Below are 15669 nucleotides of genomic sequence, written 5' to 3' on the forward strand. Positions count from 1 at the left end.
GTGCTCCCATTGGCCAAATAGCGCGCCCCTCAAGGAGAGCCAGGCTCCAGTGGGCTTGTCTTACCCTTCACCTTCGCCTCCTCTCTCTACTTATCTTCACCATACAGGGAGTCATCTTGAAATATCTTCCCCCAGGGACATCTTCTACCCAAGTACCATTTGGAAGATCTTTTCTAGTGGAGAAGCAACATGCCCACACCTTGTCCTCTTTTGACTGAATTGACAACATCAATGACCCATACAGATGAAATGATCTTACCCTCCCCACCAAGTTCTATTTTGGAGGCATAAGGTTGCTAACTTATTCTGGTTCCTCAGAAGTCAGGATAATATAATATGGTGAGTTGATGATCCCAGAAATCTTCAGTCAGAGAAGTGTCACACATGAGTCTGGAGGCGGGGGTGGCTGGGTGTGGAGAAAGCAGCATATGGGAAGGGGGGAGTCCCAGGGGCCAGGTCTGGAGGTCCAAAGGACGTGGGTTTGATGTAGTTGGTGAAAGCTCGAGGATGGGGTGTGGTAAGGTAACCTGCCCGGGCCCTATACAGTCTGCAGGGGGGAGCCATGCCCAGGTGCGGGCTGAAGTCATAGAAGGTGGGTGTTGCTGGTGGCCCAAGGGGAGAGATGGGTGGTAGAAAGAGACCTCCTCCAGGGGCTTCACCAAGGCTCAGGCTCATACTGACTCCTCGGACCTTGTAATAACCATTGGTTGGGTCCTAAGGGGAAAGATGAGATTTGGTTAGGAATGGGTGGGTTCAGCAGGTGAGGGTAACTTGATGGAGACACACAGAAACAATGTCAGACCCAGAGAAAGCGGAAAGGACAGAGACTTTGGGACAGACAGGCTTATAGACTGGCAGAGAGAGAAAGTGAGACAGAAGAACAGTGGCAGGAGACAAAGGGGCAGAAGGAAACAGGCAGAGATGATGGAGACACGGAGGGATGGAGAGAGGCCTGCTGAATGGTGATGCTGTGGAAAGAGATGCAGAGAGCGAGAGATCAAAACCAAGATGCCGACCAGCCCTAGGGAGTCCCTGTGTCCTGAACATACTTAACCGCTAAGTAAAAGTTGGAAGTTCAAGTGCAGCCAGAGACACTTCAGGCAAAAGGTCCTACCTCTGACAAATTGGTCATTAAAAACCCTGTAGTTGGTGGTGGTTTGTTTTTTTTTAATCTTGGAGGGTTAACAGGGATAAGAAGGGAGGAAAAGGGGAACAATAATTACTAAATACGTAGGTTGCATGACGAGGAAAGCAACGTATGACGGGGGCTGGATGTGACATTATAATTCATTGCATTAACTAAATGGAATTAATAATAGAAAAGAAAATGTATAAGAATTAAAAAAAAATACTGTAAGTCTCTGAAACAAACAAAACACCAAACAACCAAAAAAACCCACTACAATAAACCCTATGGAGCACAATTCTCTGTGACACATGTAAGGCCACCAAGGTGATACTTGGTGACAAGAGCTAACAATCCCTAATGATTGTATGCTGTGTTGTGCCTGAGGTTTTGTTACAGACATCTGCCACTAGGATAGATCTAAGACTCTGTCTCCAGGGACCCTAGGCTAACAGGGAAAAGACAAATCACCAAACAGGGCTATAATGGAGAAGACACAGCAGAGCACCTGCTGCTGTTGTGGGGAGACCTTCAGCCACAGAGATGGCAGCAACACTAACGTGAAGTGATTGGGGCTGGATGGAGAAACCCAGGTCACAGTGGCCGTGCCTGAGACTGTGCAAACATAGGCAAAGTTGCATTATTAGGACTAGGACAGAGAAATTGAAGACAGTGTAGCCATGGCTGGCTACTAGGAAAGTTGAAGACAGATACAGGAAAACAGGAACAATGACGGAGCCTGGGGTAGGGAAAGCACAGGATTCCTAGAACCAGAAATGTCTGAGCTGAATAAAAGAAAGATGAAAGACCTAAACAAGTGGAAAAATGTGTCCTGTTCATGGATAGGAAGACTCAATATTGTGAAAATGACAATCCTACCAAAAGCAATCTACATGCTCAACACAATCCTAATACAGGTATCAAATTCATTTTTCAATGAGATCAAAAGGGAAATTGCCAAGTTTATTTGGAGAGGAAAGAGACCTTAAATAAGCAAAACACTTTTGGAAACCAAAACTGAAGTGGAAGGCATAGTAGCATTACCTGACTTCAAAACCTACTATACAACGGTAGTAACCAAAACAGCACAGTACAATGACAGGCACATAGACCAATGGAACAGAATGGAGAACCCAGAAATGAATCCATCTATCTATGATAAACTGATATTCAACAAGGAAATGAAACCTATCAAATAGAGAAATGACAACCTCTTTAATAAATGGTGCTGGTAAAATGGGAATGCTACCTGCAGAAAGCTGAAACAGGATCCACATCTCACACCACACACAAAAATCACCTCAAGGTGGATCAGAGACCTGGGAGTAAAGCCCAAAACCATAAAGTTCATAAGGGATCAAGCTTAGAAGGCCTAGTCTATGGTATAAAGAGGCTGTCAAATACAGCCAGAAATGAAATGCATAATCTGGAGAGGATAAAAATGATGAAAGGGACCTCCTAAAGATTAAATCCCGTGCACATCAAAAACATTTTTCCAACAGATTGAAAAGAAAACCTACTGACTGGGAAAAAAACATTTGGCAATAGTATTTCAGACAAGGGTCTCATATCAAAAGTTTACAGAATCCTACAGGGCCTACACACACACACACACACACACACACACTGATAATGTAATTACAAAATGGGCAAAAGACATGAAAAGCATTTTCACAGAGGAGGACATTAGATGGCCAACAGACACTTGAAGAAATGTTCAAAATCACTGGCAATAAGAGAGATGCAAATCAAAACCACAATGAGATACCATCTCATTCCAGTAGTGGCAAACTTTAACAGGGTGGCAAGTAACAAATGTTGGAGACGATGTGGTGAGATAGGGACTCTTCTTTTTTTCTTCTTTCTATTTTTTTTTAATTTTTTAAAAATTTTCTACTAGTTTATTTATAAAATTCGAATACACTGTTTTCAAGAGCAAATTCTTTCAAATTCCCTCACCCCTCATCAAATTGTATAACCCCATGATTAATCCCCATCTCCCCCTGCACATCCACATCCCTCTGCTTCCAACCACTCCCACCCCTCCTGGATCCTTATAGTCATTCTATAATAATGGTCTTATGCAATATTTATCCTTGTGGGACTGAATTAGTTCACTCAGCATAATGCTCTCTAGTCCCTCCCAAGTTAGGTAATAATTTACAAAATCATTGCTCCTGCATGCCGCATAGTATTCCACTGTGTGGAATTTAATTTATCAATTAATTAATTAATTTTAATTAATTTCTCAATCCATTTGTTTGTGGTTGAACATTTGGGCTCTCTCCATGTTTTTGTGATGGTGAATAATGCTGCTATGAACATTGGTGTACAAATCTCAGTTTGTGCCTCAGTTCTCATTTTCTCAGGGTATGTTCCAAGTAGTGGAATACTTGAGTCATGTGGAATTTCTATGTTCAGCTTTTTTGAGGAAGTGCCAAACAGCCCTCCAGAATGGTTGCACCATTTCATAATCCCACCAACAATATATGAGTTTCTTTCTCACCACATCCTCTCCAACATCTATTACTTGCTGCCTGTTAAACTTTGCCACTGTTACTGGAGTGAGATGGTACCTCATTATGTACATGTTCCAAGAGGGGAAGGGTGGGTGGGAGTGAGGGTTTAATCATAGGGTCGTACAATTTGATGGGTAGAGGGAGGTGTGGGTAAAGGAAATGGGAAAGATCCAGTGTGAATAACAATGTATATGAACTTTGTAAGTAAACCAGTATAAAATAAAAATTGTATTAAAAAAAAAGAGGGATGAAGTAGCTCTGGGGAAATGAGTATGTTTCTGGTCCAGTGTATTCTAGATACAAAGGATAAAGAGGACTCAGGACGGGGTACTGGGTTCAATGGGGACACCTGAAGTGGTTCCCCGAGGAGGGACAGATTTGGGGGTATACTGGCTAGTGTATGATCCAAAGATGGTGTTTGAGGAAGGGAAGACATCGAGGAGGCCTAAAAACATGACTGAAACAGATACACAAAATACAGGCAGAGCATTCTCTGATCTGGGGCTCAGGAGAGAGGCCAGTCCTGAGACAGGCACATGGGCAGTGGAGGTGGGTGAGATAGCTCAAGAGGAGAAGAGGAGCAAGCTCTGGTGGCCTAGCGGCAAGAAGCTGCACTGCAGTCCCAAAGGTACATGGTTCGAATCCACCAGATGCTCTGCTGGAGAAGGAGGGACAATCCCCTCCTGTGCCAGTCAGATCCGATTTGACAGTGCGCGCGCGCGCGCGCACACACACACACACACACACACACACACACACTTTAAAAAAGAGAGAGAGAGGAGGAGAAGAGAGGGTTAGGTCCTAGTTGTGGGAGCTAGGGAATAGAAGAGGAGGAGTCAGAGCAGGCAGAAAGCTGGAGGCACAGTGAAGAGGCCCTTTCCCTCTCTCAACACTCACCTTGGGCTCCAGAGCTCCCTCGTCATCTAGACCCGGGTTACTGTGGTCTGTGTGAATGATGGGGCCCTGGGGATAAATGGTCAGTCAGACAGGATGCTCTGTCATACCAGACCCCTAGGACCCTCAGCCGATGGGAGAACGTCAAGGTAGAGAGTCTAAGTGTATCCAGAAGCTCAAAGGCAGTGCTGGGGACATGCTGGATCTAGGCAATAGTTGGGTCAGAGGGATTTGCAGACTTCAGGACATTGGGTCTGGGATCACTGTTAGGACTGGGGTACTGTTTGAGTTTAGGGCCTAGTTGAGATTGGGAGCACAGGTGGGTCTGGATGCTTTTTGGGTCTAGAAGCACACTGGAGTCTGAGATGATGGCATCCTACCGGGTCTTCTCCACTGGTCATCTCCTCTTCCTCAGGCCCCCGAGAACTGGAGACGTCACTGCTGCCTGGGATTCGAACTAGGTTCTTTTGCTTGGAGAAGGAAGCTAAGGCCAGGACAGCATGGAGGTAAGCAATGAGGCAGGTCAGTTTGTGGAGAACAACAAGAGGGAGGAGAGAGGACTGGGGCAGTTGGACTAGCGATCCTGGGAACCAATGGAATTCAGACCTGCTCAGGGCTATGAGTATAACCCTGAGGGGAGGGTTAGGGTTTAAGGGAGAAAGCAAACCTGACCGGGATAGAGAGGGAGACTGGGGCCGAGTTCCAAGGCCTGGGGCACTGACCTTTGCCATGGTGCCAGCAGCAGAGAGCCACCCCAGTGATGACCAAAACAAGAGTGGTGGCCGCGGCGGCCACAGTGGCCACAATGTGCACAATGGGCAGCAAATCTGCAGAGAGGAGAGGGGGCATTCTGAGGGGACTGAGGAATAACTAGGGAAAAGGGACTCTAAGGTCGAAGTCCCTGGAACACAAAAGGTTACCAAGTTTGGAGATTCTCAAGGCTTTAGTCCATGTATTTAAACCAGGTTTCGAGGCTCCCTGGTGGAAGTCTGGTAACAGAGCCTGGAGTAAGTTGCACTGCTAACTCAAAGGCTGGGCATCTCCAAAAGTTCAATCCACCAGCAGCTCCAAGCGAGAGAGACACAATCTCCTCTGCCATTTAAAGCCTCTCAGAAAACCAATAGAGAGTCTTTTAAGTCAGAACTGACTCTGTTGTTAGGTGCTGCCGAGTTGAGTACAACTTACAGGGACAAACAGCCAACCTGAACCCTACCACCTTCTGTGCCATCCTCATCATCTCTCAAAAAACTAGAGCCCAAAGCTTACATCACTATGTCAATCCATCTTTTGGGGGTTCTTCCTCTCCTTTGCTGACCCTCCATCTTTCCAAGTAATTTTTTTCCTACAGAATAGCCTCACCTTGCTTTGTTGTTGTTGTAATGTGCAACCCTATGTGCAACAGATCTGAACCCTGATATGTCCTAAGCCAATCTTATTGTCTGTGACACACCTACCCCCATTACCCCAGTCACTGAGTCAATCCATCTCATCAAGGGTCTTTCCCTCCAACCTTGTTCCTCCACCCTCCCAAGCATGATCTCCCTCTCCAAGGACTGGTCCCTCCTTGCAATGTGCCCAAAGTATGTTAGACAGAGCTTCCTAATCCTTGCCTTCAAGGAGTAGCCTTGCTTCCTGTCCAAAATATGAAAGATAAAGTTTCACCATCCTTGCCTCCAAAGGAACACTCTGACTGCACTTTTTCCAAGACATATTTTTGTTCTCTTGGCAGTCCATGGTATATTCAATACTCTTCTCTAGCACCACAACTCAAAGACATCAATTCTATGTCATCTTTTATTCATTGTCCAGCTCTCTGATGTGTAGCAGGTGATTGAGAAAACCATGGCTTGAATCAGGCACACTTTAGTCTTCAGACTGACATCATTGTTCTTCATAATTTTGGAGAGGCCCCTGACAGCAGACTTGTCCAATGCAATATGTCTCTAGCTTTTCTGACGGCTGGTACCAAGGGTGCTGCTTGCTGATTCAAGCAAGATGAAACCATTGACAGCTTCAATCCTTTCTCCATTTATCATAAAGTTGACTGTTGGTCTTGTAGTGAGGATCCTGTCTCTAGGGCAGTAAAGTGTGAAAACTGTAACAGGTTAAGTGTTGGGTTGCTAACTAACACATCTGAAACTCCCAGCTGATCTGTGATAATAAGAAAAAGCCATAACCTACAACCAGGAGAAGATAAAGCAGATGAATGGGATCATCTAAGAATCAAATCCCTGTGCACATCCAAAAACTTCTCCAACAGGGTTAAAAGGGAAGCTACCGACTGGAAAAGGTAATAACATATCAGATAAGGGACTTATATCCAGAATTTATAAAATACTTGAGCACCACAACAAGAAAAAGGGAAATAATCCAATAGAAAAATGGGCACAGGATATGAACAGACACTTCACCAAAGAAGACATTCAGATGGCCAACAAACACATGAAGAAATGTTCAAAATCCCTAGCTCTAAGAGAGAAGCAAATTAAAACAACTATGAGACATCATCTCACCCCAGTAAGAATAGAAAAGTTTAACAGAACAGCAAGCAAAAAATGCTGGCAAGGTTGTGGAGAAACTGGAACCCTCATTCACTGTTGGTAGGAGTGTAAAATGGTGCAACCACTGTGGAAGGCGGTATGGTACTTTCTCAAAAAGTTGAAAATAAAGATAGCATTTGACCCAGCAGTTCCACTACTAGGAATATACCCCAAAGAGACCATTGCAGCTTTGTTCAAAATAGCGAGGAGTTGGAAACAACCTAAGTACCCATCAACAAACGGATGGATAGAGAAGCTGTGGTATATTCACACAATAGAATACTATGCTGCATTGAAAAACAAGGAACTCATGCAATATTATTCAAAATGCGTGACTCTGGAGGACATTATGCTGAATGAAGCATCTCAGCCACAAAAGGACAAATACTGCATGGTGCCACTGTTGTAAAATAGGACTGACCTTCGGGTTGGGGAGAGACTGAGAAAGATGGGTTCAATAATGTATATTGCACTGAAACAGATGAGGGAGAAAACTGTTTAAAAGAGATATATGACTAGGTACTTCTGTCATCACAGGAGTCTAGAGCGAGGGCTACATGGTGGAGGGGACCTGGGGGAGGGTTTGTAAAACAATGAAAGAATCCTTTCTTTTACTTTTCCATAATTTTTGACTCATGTACTTATAACTTGTTAGTCAAATTTGTGTCTAACAACTGGGATCTAGAGGGAAGAGAAAAGACCAGAGAATGGCCAAAATTATTGGGGCAGCTATTGCTGCCAGTTTAGAGCCTGTGTCAGGAAAAGGAAGTCTTACTCATAAACAATGCCACCCAAAGGTAATAAAGGAGGTCAGAATTGCTTCCACTGTGGAAATCTGGGTTAATTCAGTAGACAGTGTCACAGACAAGAGCCACAGATAGGCAAGGGAGTAGAGAGGAAGCTCCCCTCACTTGCTTTAAGTGTGGATCTGAAGGACACTTGGCCAAGGGCGACTCACAGCAGGTCCTCGTGGCTGACAGGACTGACAGGCCCCAGCTCCCAGCTGGAAATGAAGGAGGACACTTTAACAATTCAGATGCTCCCAGAAGAGCCGGGGGGTGAGCATTAACATTACTGGTAAGTATATTCATTTTCTCCTGGACACAAGAGCCTACTGTTTGGTCCTAAAAGCCTTCCGAGGTCCCAACTTCTCTCACTGTTTCTTAGTTGTTGGAATTGACAGAAAACCTCATAAGCAGTTCCTTACTTCACCTCTGCCTTGCATGTGGACTTCCGAGTTGTAAAACAACCCAGTGGCAGATGGAATTTGGTCCAGGACTTAAGAACAATGAATGATATAGTTGAGCCTCTACATCTTGTGGTTCCTAACCTTTATACTATAATAGACAAAGTGCTAGTCAATAAACCTTTTCTTTTAAGAACTACCTTCCCTCTGTAACTTGATTTACGCCACTGTTCGAACCTCTACTTGGAATATTATTGCTTTTAATTTTTTACTCATGTACTTTTAACTTGTTAAATTTGTGTCTTCTAGGCTGCAACAGTTCCATGATGCATCTTTGTATGGCTAAGCACAATTGATAACAGTGCATCTAAATTCCAAAATCAATTCCACAATAGTCTACATGTTTTCTATTGCCAAAGGGACCCTTTAGAGTAGTGAGAGAAGATCTTCACCCTGAAACCTACAGCATACCTTTTCAGCAGGAAATAGCTAAGAGAATATGCTGTTCCCTTTTCCTTATGAATCAGGGTGAAATAATTCTCAGATAGGGAATGGCAAAAGGACACACTGACAAAGGAGATTAATCAGAACTGGTTTTGACAAGCACTGAGGTAATGGGTCACTTAAAACAGACTTTCAAGGGGGGAAAAAAGAGAGGAACAAACGGGGGGGAGAGAAAATAGTGCAACAATGAATGAATGGAAATCCAAAATCTCTGTAAATGTTCATTAAAATTAATAAAATAATTTTTTTAAAAAGCCATTTACTACATTAAAATCAAGAAAACAAAGATTCTCACCACTGTACCAATTGGTAGCACCTTTTTCAGATGGAGAAGAGATTGAGATTGTTAACAATTGCTTGGTTCCACAATCTACGCTTTTGGCACCAGTAATCAAGAAATCAGAAGATGAATTGCATTAGAAAAATCTTCTGTCAGAGACCTCTCCAGAGTACTGAAGAACAATCGTGTCAGTGTGGAGACAAAGGTGCGCTGAATCAGGCCACAGTCTTCACAATTAGTTGCTACACATCAGAGAGCTAGACAAGGACTAAGGATAATAGAAGAATCAATGTCTCTGAATTGTGGTACTGGAGAAGAGTATTGAACATACCATGGACTGCCAAGAAAACAGGTCTATCCTAGGGAAGGTGAAACCAAGTTGCTCATTGGAGGTAAGGAGTTTTGAAGCTCTGTCTGGCATACTTTGTACTTGTTGCCAGGAGGGACCAGTCTTTGGAGAAGGACATCATGCTTGAAAGGGCTAAGGGACAGTACAGAAGAGGAAGAAGGTCAATGAGATGAATTGTCACAGTAGCTGGAGTTATGGGGACAGGTGTGTCAGAGATGGTGAGATTACCTCAGTGAGACTGGCTCAGGATGGGGCAGAATTCATAGCTGCTGTGCATAATAAGGTCACTATGAGTCGCAGGGGACTCGATGGCACATAACAACAACATGTTAAAATCTGTGTTGTTAGATACCGTGGAATAACTTGACTCATAGCTGACCCTCCAGGAGTTTTGGTTTTTTGTTTTTTTTTTTTAATTTATTTATTTATTTATTGTTTGTGTGTGTGTGTGTGTGTGTGTGTGTGTGTGTGTGTGAGCGTACCGTCAAATCAGATCTGACTGGTACAGGAGGAGATTGTTCCTCCTTTTCCCGGCAGAGCATCTGGTGGATTTGAACCGTGTGCCTCTGGGACCTCCAGGAGTTTTAAGAGGCAGTAAACCACATGGGAGGAGATAGTCCATCTTTCTCCCATGGAATAACAAATGGATTCAACCTATGAGCCTTTGGGCTGGCACCACAACTTCTTACCACTAAGCCACCAAGGGCTCGCTTAGGTCTCTCAAGGCGCTATATTTGAGGGAATTATTTTGGGTGTCTCAGGATCCAGAGACCCATAAATTTAGGGTGTCGAGGTACAGGATCCTCTATTTTAGACTCTAAGTCGGGGTTGTCATCAGCTTGGAAATCCTTGAGTTTGTGGGAGGTTGGCGACAAATTTGAGGGCTCCAGGTCTGGGATTCTCACCTCTTCGGCCCAGGCTGACGTGGGTGCCTTCCTCGCCCAGCCGGTTCCGGGCACTGCAGTTGAAGCCCCTGCTAAAGTCCGATTCCTGGGTACCCGAAATGTGCAGCACAGAGATGAGGCCCGGGCCCTGTCCCTCGAGGCTCTCGGGAGCAGGGAACGTCTCCACTAAGAATCGGCCTCGCGACCCCGCTGCCAAAAAGCCCTCATCCCAAGACCAGACCTGGGGACACAAACAAGTGAGGTCGCCAAGATGGGGTGCGGGTAGGGGGGTGGTGGGGTGAGGCTGGGGAAGAGTAGAGTGGGATGTCACAAAATCGACAGGTTTGGGGTTTCCAGCAGCTTGGGAGCGTCTGTGGAGGCCAGGGATTACAGCTTGGTGGGTCATGGCTGGGGAACATTTCCTTACCACAGCTTCTGGGGAAGGGGAGGCGAACACTAGGCACTGGAGTCGGGCGGGGCCCCGGAGGAAAGCGGGCGCCGAGCGCAGAGCAGTGACCACAGGCGGAGCTGGGGGTGCAGATTGTGGACCAGTCAGAGCAGAGGTCCTGCCCCTAACTCTCTTCTCCATAAAGCCGCGCGGATTTCTCCACTAACCATGCCCAACCAAGCCACAGCACTCCCGCAAACTCAGATCCCCTGAAAACCTATCCTTCCCAAGCCCAGCTCCCATCCCCAGGCCCCGCGGGCAAGCTTCTCCCAAGGCACGCCCCATCCTCTAGAAACCCCAGTTTTCTCACAGTTCACGGTCAGCCTTGCTTCCGCAGTGCCGCCCCCCACGCCCGAAGCCCCCGGCTCGGCCTTGCACAAGTAGTCGCCAGCATCCTCGGACCCCACTGACCGTAGGCGCAAAGTGGGGCCAGAACCCAGCACCTGGAGCGAGAGGAGCGGTAAGGGGCGGGGCCTGTGAAATGTCCCGCCCCCTGCCCATTTGGTCACGCCCCTCGGCCGCCAACTCGGGCCTCACCTGCGCCCCCTCGCGGCGGGTCCACGTCACCCGAGGGGGCGGGTTTCCACGCCAGGAGCAGCTGAATGAGGCGTCTTCTCCGACGTCCACCACCACAGATTTGGGCTTTGCCTGCAGAATCGGCCCGACTGGAAGAGAGGAAGGGTAGGTGATGGCTGAGTAAGGACGTCACCACAAGTAGGGGTCCATAAAGCTCCACAATAACTCCTCCATTAATATCCTCGCCTGCCCCACCTCATTCCATCCCAACGTTCGCCTAAGGACCCCCTCTTTGCCATAACCAGGGGTGGTCGCCTCCCATTCCAGCCTCTAACCAAGTTCAGCCCACCCCGCTCACATAGCACGTTGAGCGCAGTGCTGCGGTTGGCGCTCCCCACTGCGTTGCTGACCTCGCAGGACACTGGTTCTATCAGGAACGAGACGTCTGCCACAAGCTCTAACCTTGGCCCACGGGCCCCGAGCACCGGGGATTCCCCCTTTGCCCACCTGCGGAGATGATGAGGTTCTTGGTGTCGCCCCCACTCCCCAGCCCAAGCACCCCTGCCCAGGCCCTACCCTGTGCCCTGATGTGGGGGAAGACAGCTCTCACCGGTAGCCAGTGACAGGAGGCTGGGCGGTGGCCTGGCACAGGAATGTGACCTTTTCTCCTTCCTGCACAGTCTGGGGTTCTACTGACAGAGTGACCACTGGGGGATCTGTGGGTGTGAGACAAGGTCAGCATGAGCAAGGACATGGAACACACCCATTAAGGGAAAAGAGTCCAGTTGCAAACCCCTCAACCCCTAGATGTTGCAAGGGTTTGGGCCTTCAGTCACCTGTCCCCCGGGTATCCCAGTGTGCAGACCCCCAGCCATGTCCTGCCTTCTAATATCTAGGAGTCCAGGTCCCAGCTCCCTCATTCCCGGGAGAACCTCAGGCGCAGGACCCAGCAGCCAGCTGCACTCACACTGTAAGCTCAATGTGACAGCTGTGTCTCTTCCAGTGGGCAGGGCCTGGCTCCGTGCCCGGCACACCAAGGTGGCTCCATCATCGTGGCTGGAAGGGGTCAGGAATAAAGTGCTCTCCACTGGCCCAGTGGTCCCTTCCTTCAGAGTCTGGAGGTAATGGATTATTTTACTATCTGCATCCACCGTTATGTAGCCTTCCTGCCTGCCAGACACTCCTTCAGCCATGTAAGCTCTTATTTTTTGCCACAATCATCTTTGTGCAAGCAGACTGTCCATTTTCTTCTCAAGGAGTAGCTAGTGGATGTGAACCCCTGACTTCTTGGTTATTAGCTGAGTGCTTTAATATTACCAAGGTACCTTTTAGAAATATAACTTTGTTGAATTATTGCATTTGATTAAGGTACTGAGTTCTGTGGCCTAGTGGCAAAGAGTTCTGCTACTAACCCGAAGGCATGTGGTTAAAATCCATCAGCTGCTCTGTGGAAAAGGATGGGCAACCTCCTCCTATGCAATTTACTGCCTCTGAAAACCCACTGGAGAATCAGCTATGGGTTAGTTCTGACTTGAGGGTACATAAACAACAACATTAAAGTACTGTTATTTACTTAAGGTTCTAATATCTCCATTTTTCAGATAAGATAACTGCATTTTACAGATAAGGTTACAAAGAGGTTAAGTAACTAACTTATTTAAAGTCAATCAACTAGTGATCGAGCCAAGGTTGGAACCCAGGCAATCTACTACTCTAGTCCACTTTAACCCTGCCTGCCCGTATCTTTCTCTCCTCTGAGCCTGAAGTCACAGTGGATCTGAGTTTGAGTTTCTCTGAGTAAAGACTTGGACCTGACCTGATGGAAGGTGGCCCCATCCAGCTGGACCCCATCTCGGAACCATAATAGCTCAGGTGTGGGGCGGGCATCCCCATGGCTCCGACAGGTCAAATTCGCAGGAACCCCAGCAACCAGAGACACAGCAGGGCTTCCCAGCACCAGGGGAGCTTCCGGGGGCACTGCAGGATGAATTGGGGATTAGAGCTGATCTCAGGCCCAGAGTCACAGACTGACCATTCCCTTAGGCTCCCTGGACTCCCAGGCAATTTGGGTTTGCAGAAGACACAGTGATGAATAGTTACCTAATACATGCAGTTGGGCAGGGCGAGACCGGAGGCCTGCCTGTGAGGCTTGACATTCATACAGTGCTTCATCTTCTAGCTGCACCGGCCTGATGTGGAGGTTGTGTTGGCCACTGGCTGCATTCCCAGAGATCCAGTAGCGGGACCATCCTGGAGTCAGGAAGAGGCAGTTACATCATGGTCTGAGTTCCAGACCCAAGCTTCTATGCTCATATACCCCATACCAGAAAAGTGACCCAGGCAGCCTCCATAACACACGAGCTCCGGTGCTGCCTACACACAGACAAGTAGTTTGAAACCATCAAGTTACTCCTTGGGAGAAAGATAGGCAATCTTGTCCTGCTTGATTTACAGCCTCTGAAACCCCACTGGAGGGTCAGCTATGCCTTAGTTCTAACTCATGAATAGTAGTGTTTAGGCCCAGAGAGCCTCTAACCCCTTCCCAATCCAGTTACTTGGGGATGGAAATGTCAGAAAGAAAAGCTAAAAAGCAATTGTTATGTCAGGATGGCTATTATCTCTACAGCTGGAAGGGGGGGAGAGTCTAACTAAAGGGTCTATGGAGGGATTCCAGAGAGCAGGGTATTGGTTATGTGGGTATCTATTTTATAACCATTTGGAAAATCTTCCATTTATGTTTTATGCATTAGTTTCTGCATTATTTATATGATATTTCACAATAAAAACGAAAACCTCAACTCCCATTGACCAACCCAAAGAAATGCAAAAATCAAGCCCACCAGATGAGCCCATTTACCTTCCAAACTTGAATATGTCAAATTGTGAAGGCACAACCCAGGCACAGCACTCCTACCCCGAGCGCCTTCCTGAGCCAGCACACAGCCTCACCTGGCAGGTCGCGTTCGCCCCCTAGAGCCAGTCCATCCTTAGTCCATTGAACCAGCCCCCAGTACGCGCCCAGGGCACACGATAGCCGGGCCTCCTCTCCCAGCAGCACTACCAGGTCCTCTGGCTGCTGCAAGAAGTGGGGCGACAGGTCTAGAAGGAAGAGGAGGGGGACAATAGAGCTTGGCTTAGCCCTTTCAAGAGCTCTTTCTTTTCAAGACCCAGGAGTCTGGGCTTCAGATCTTCTTATCCCGGGACCTCAACTTCAACCTCAAGTCCCTCTCTCCTCGCCCCTACAAGCCCAGGACCCTAGAATTTTCCCACAGACTCAGGATTGTCGGTCCTCAGTATGCTTCTCCCTAGTCAAGCCAGCAGCCAGCTCTCTTTTTCATTGCTTCCCCCTTGAGGTACCTGCACGCCCTTCAATGCAGCAAAGGAGGACAAGGAGGGCGGGCGCCAGCATCCTGAGTATGTATCTCCAATATCCGTGCGACTTGTTGCTAACTTCTAACACCTTTCACCCCCCTGATCCAGAGCCCCTTCCCTCCTGACACTCTGGCGCCAGCTCGAAGCTCCCAGTTCCCGGCCAGGACTTCTCCAAGAGCGCTCCTCGGCTTTCTCCGACCGACTCTGCAGCCAGTTTCGCGCACTTAAACTCTGCACTACTCAGAGAGGCTCCTGGACGTTCGCCCCGCCCCGGCCCGCCCCCCGGGAGACCCGCCCTTTCCCTTTCAGAATCTCCCAAGGTAGCGATGTGGATGAATGGGGGCGCGCTGGGCCAGGCTCCCCGGGGCGGGCGGTCTCCCCAGCCAAATTGGGGTCTGGAAGCAGTAACAGCTGGTTGAAGGAGAGGGTACCCAGCTGGGGCTGGACATCTGCGCCCTTCAGGGTGAGAGGGACAGAGTGAGGGAGAGAGAGGATAAAGAGTGGAAGAAACTCGCTCAGCTCGGCTCCTGGAGGGACTGCGCAGAGTGGAAACCAAGCTATAAATGGGAGTCCCCCGGGGCCGCTCCAGTTTCCGCGCCCTGGGAGAGGCGAGGCGGGAGCCTGGGCTCAGGACTCCCCTGGGTTTGCGGGTCAGGAAGAGGGCGCAGGGGACCTTGAAGGGCTACCAGGACCCTGTGGAGGGTGGGCCAGCTTCCAAATCCCTCCCCGAAGTACCCCCTCTGCCTGACTTGCTCCTGCTGTACCATGTCCTACAATCTAGGAATCCGCGACCCTTCCTTTCCCAGGACCTCTCCTCGCTCTGCGGGCCCCCTGCCGCGGCGGCCCGGTTGCTGGGCGACGGCTGAGAAGCAGCGATGGCTGGGCGGTGACGCGTAGAGGCTGAGAACCGCGCAGCTTGTCCTGACAGCTCCGTGCGCCCAGCTGGGGCGTTCCCACGCTGCCAGTGGGCTGGTGAGCTGCGCAGCTGGCTGAGCAGGTGGATGGGACCCGGACAGGACAGGAGGCGTACTGGGGGTCTGGGGACCCGCAT

At 48.3% G+C, this 15669-nt stretch overlaps 1 protein-coding gene across 1 annotated transcript; it reads right to left on the reverse strand.

Annotated features, from left to right (window-relative positions):
* Positions 1-378: 378 nt before the first annotated feature.
* KIRREL2 (kin of IRRE like 2 (Drosophila)) lies at positions 379-15669 on the reverse strand. The gene is made up of 17 exons (XM_006899713.1): positions 15428-15669; positions 14818-15013; positions 14604-14706; positions 14196-14345; positions 13347-13496; positions 13063-13223; positions 12214-12361; positions 11857-11962; positions 11605-11753; positions 11268-11395; positions 11041-11173; positions 10710-10810; positions 10304-10523; positions 5256-5366; positions 4920-5023; positions 4543-4608; positions 379-714 (listed from the first exon to the last, which is right to left on the reverse strand). The coding sequence occupies exons 1-17, from the start codon at positions 15667-15669 to the stop codon at positions 379-381; spliced, it is 2604 nt and encodes an 867-aa protein (XP_006899775.1).

Source organism: Elephantulus edwardii, unplaced genomic scaffold (assembly GCF_000299155.1).
Source record: "Elephantulus edwardii isolate Elephantulus edwardi_28Jun2011 unplaced genomic scaffold, EleEdw1.0 scaffold00266, whole genome shotgun sequence".
Taxonomy (NCBI): Eukaryota; Metazoa; Chordata; class Mammalia; order Macroscelidea; family Macroscelididae; genus Elephantulus; species Elephantulus edwardii.

Excerpts from the sequence above, each read along its gene's own strand:
- KIRREL2 (XM_006899713.1), bottom strand. The coding sequence starts at position 15,669 with ATGCGGGTCCCCAGACCCCCAGTACGCCTCCTGTCCTGTCCGGGTCCC. Across the intron at positions 5,024-5,255 it reads GCACCATGGCAAAGGTCAGT|CTTCCTTCTCCAAGCAAAAG; the intron begins GCCCCAGGCCTT and ends TCCTGGCCTTAG. Across the intron at positions 4,609-4,919 it reads TGACCAGTGGAGAAGACCCG|GGCCCCATCATTCACACAGA; the intron begins GTAGGATGCCAT and ends ATTTATCCCCAG.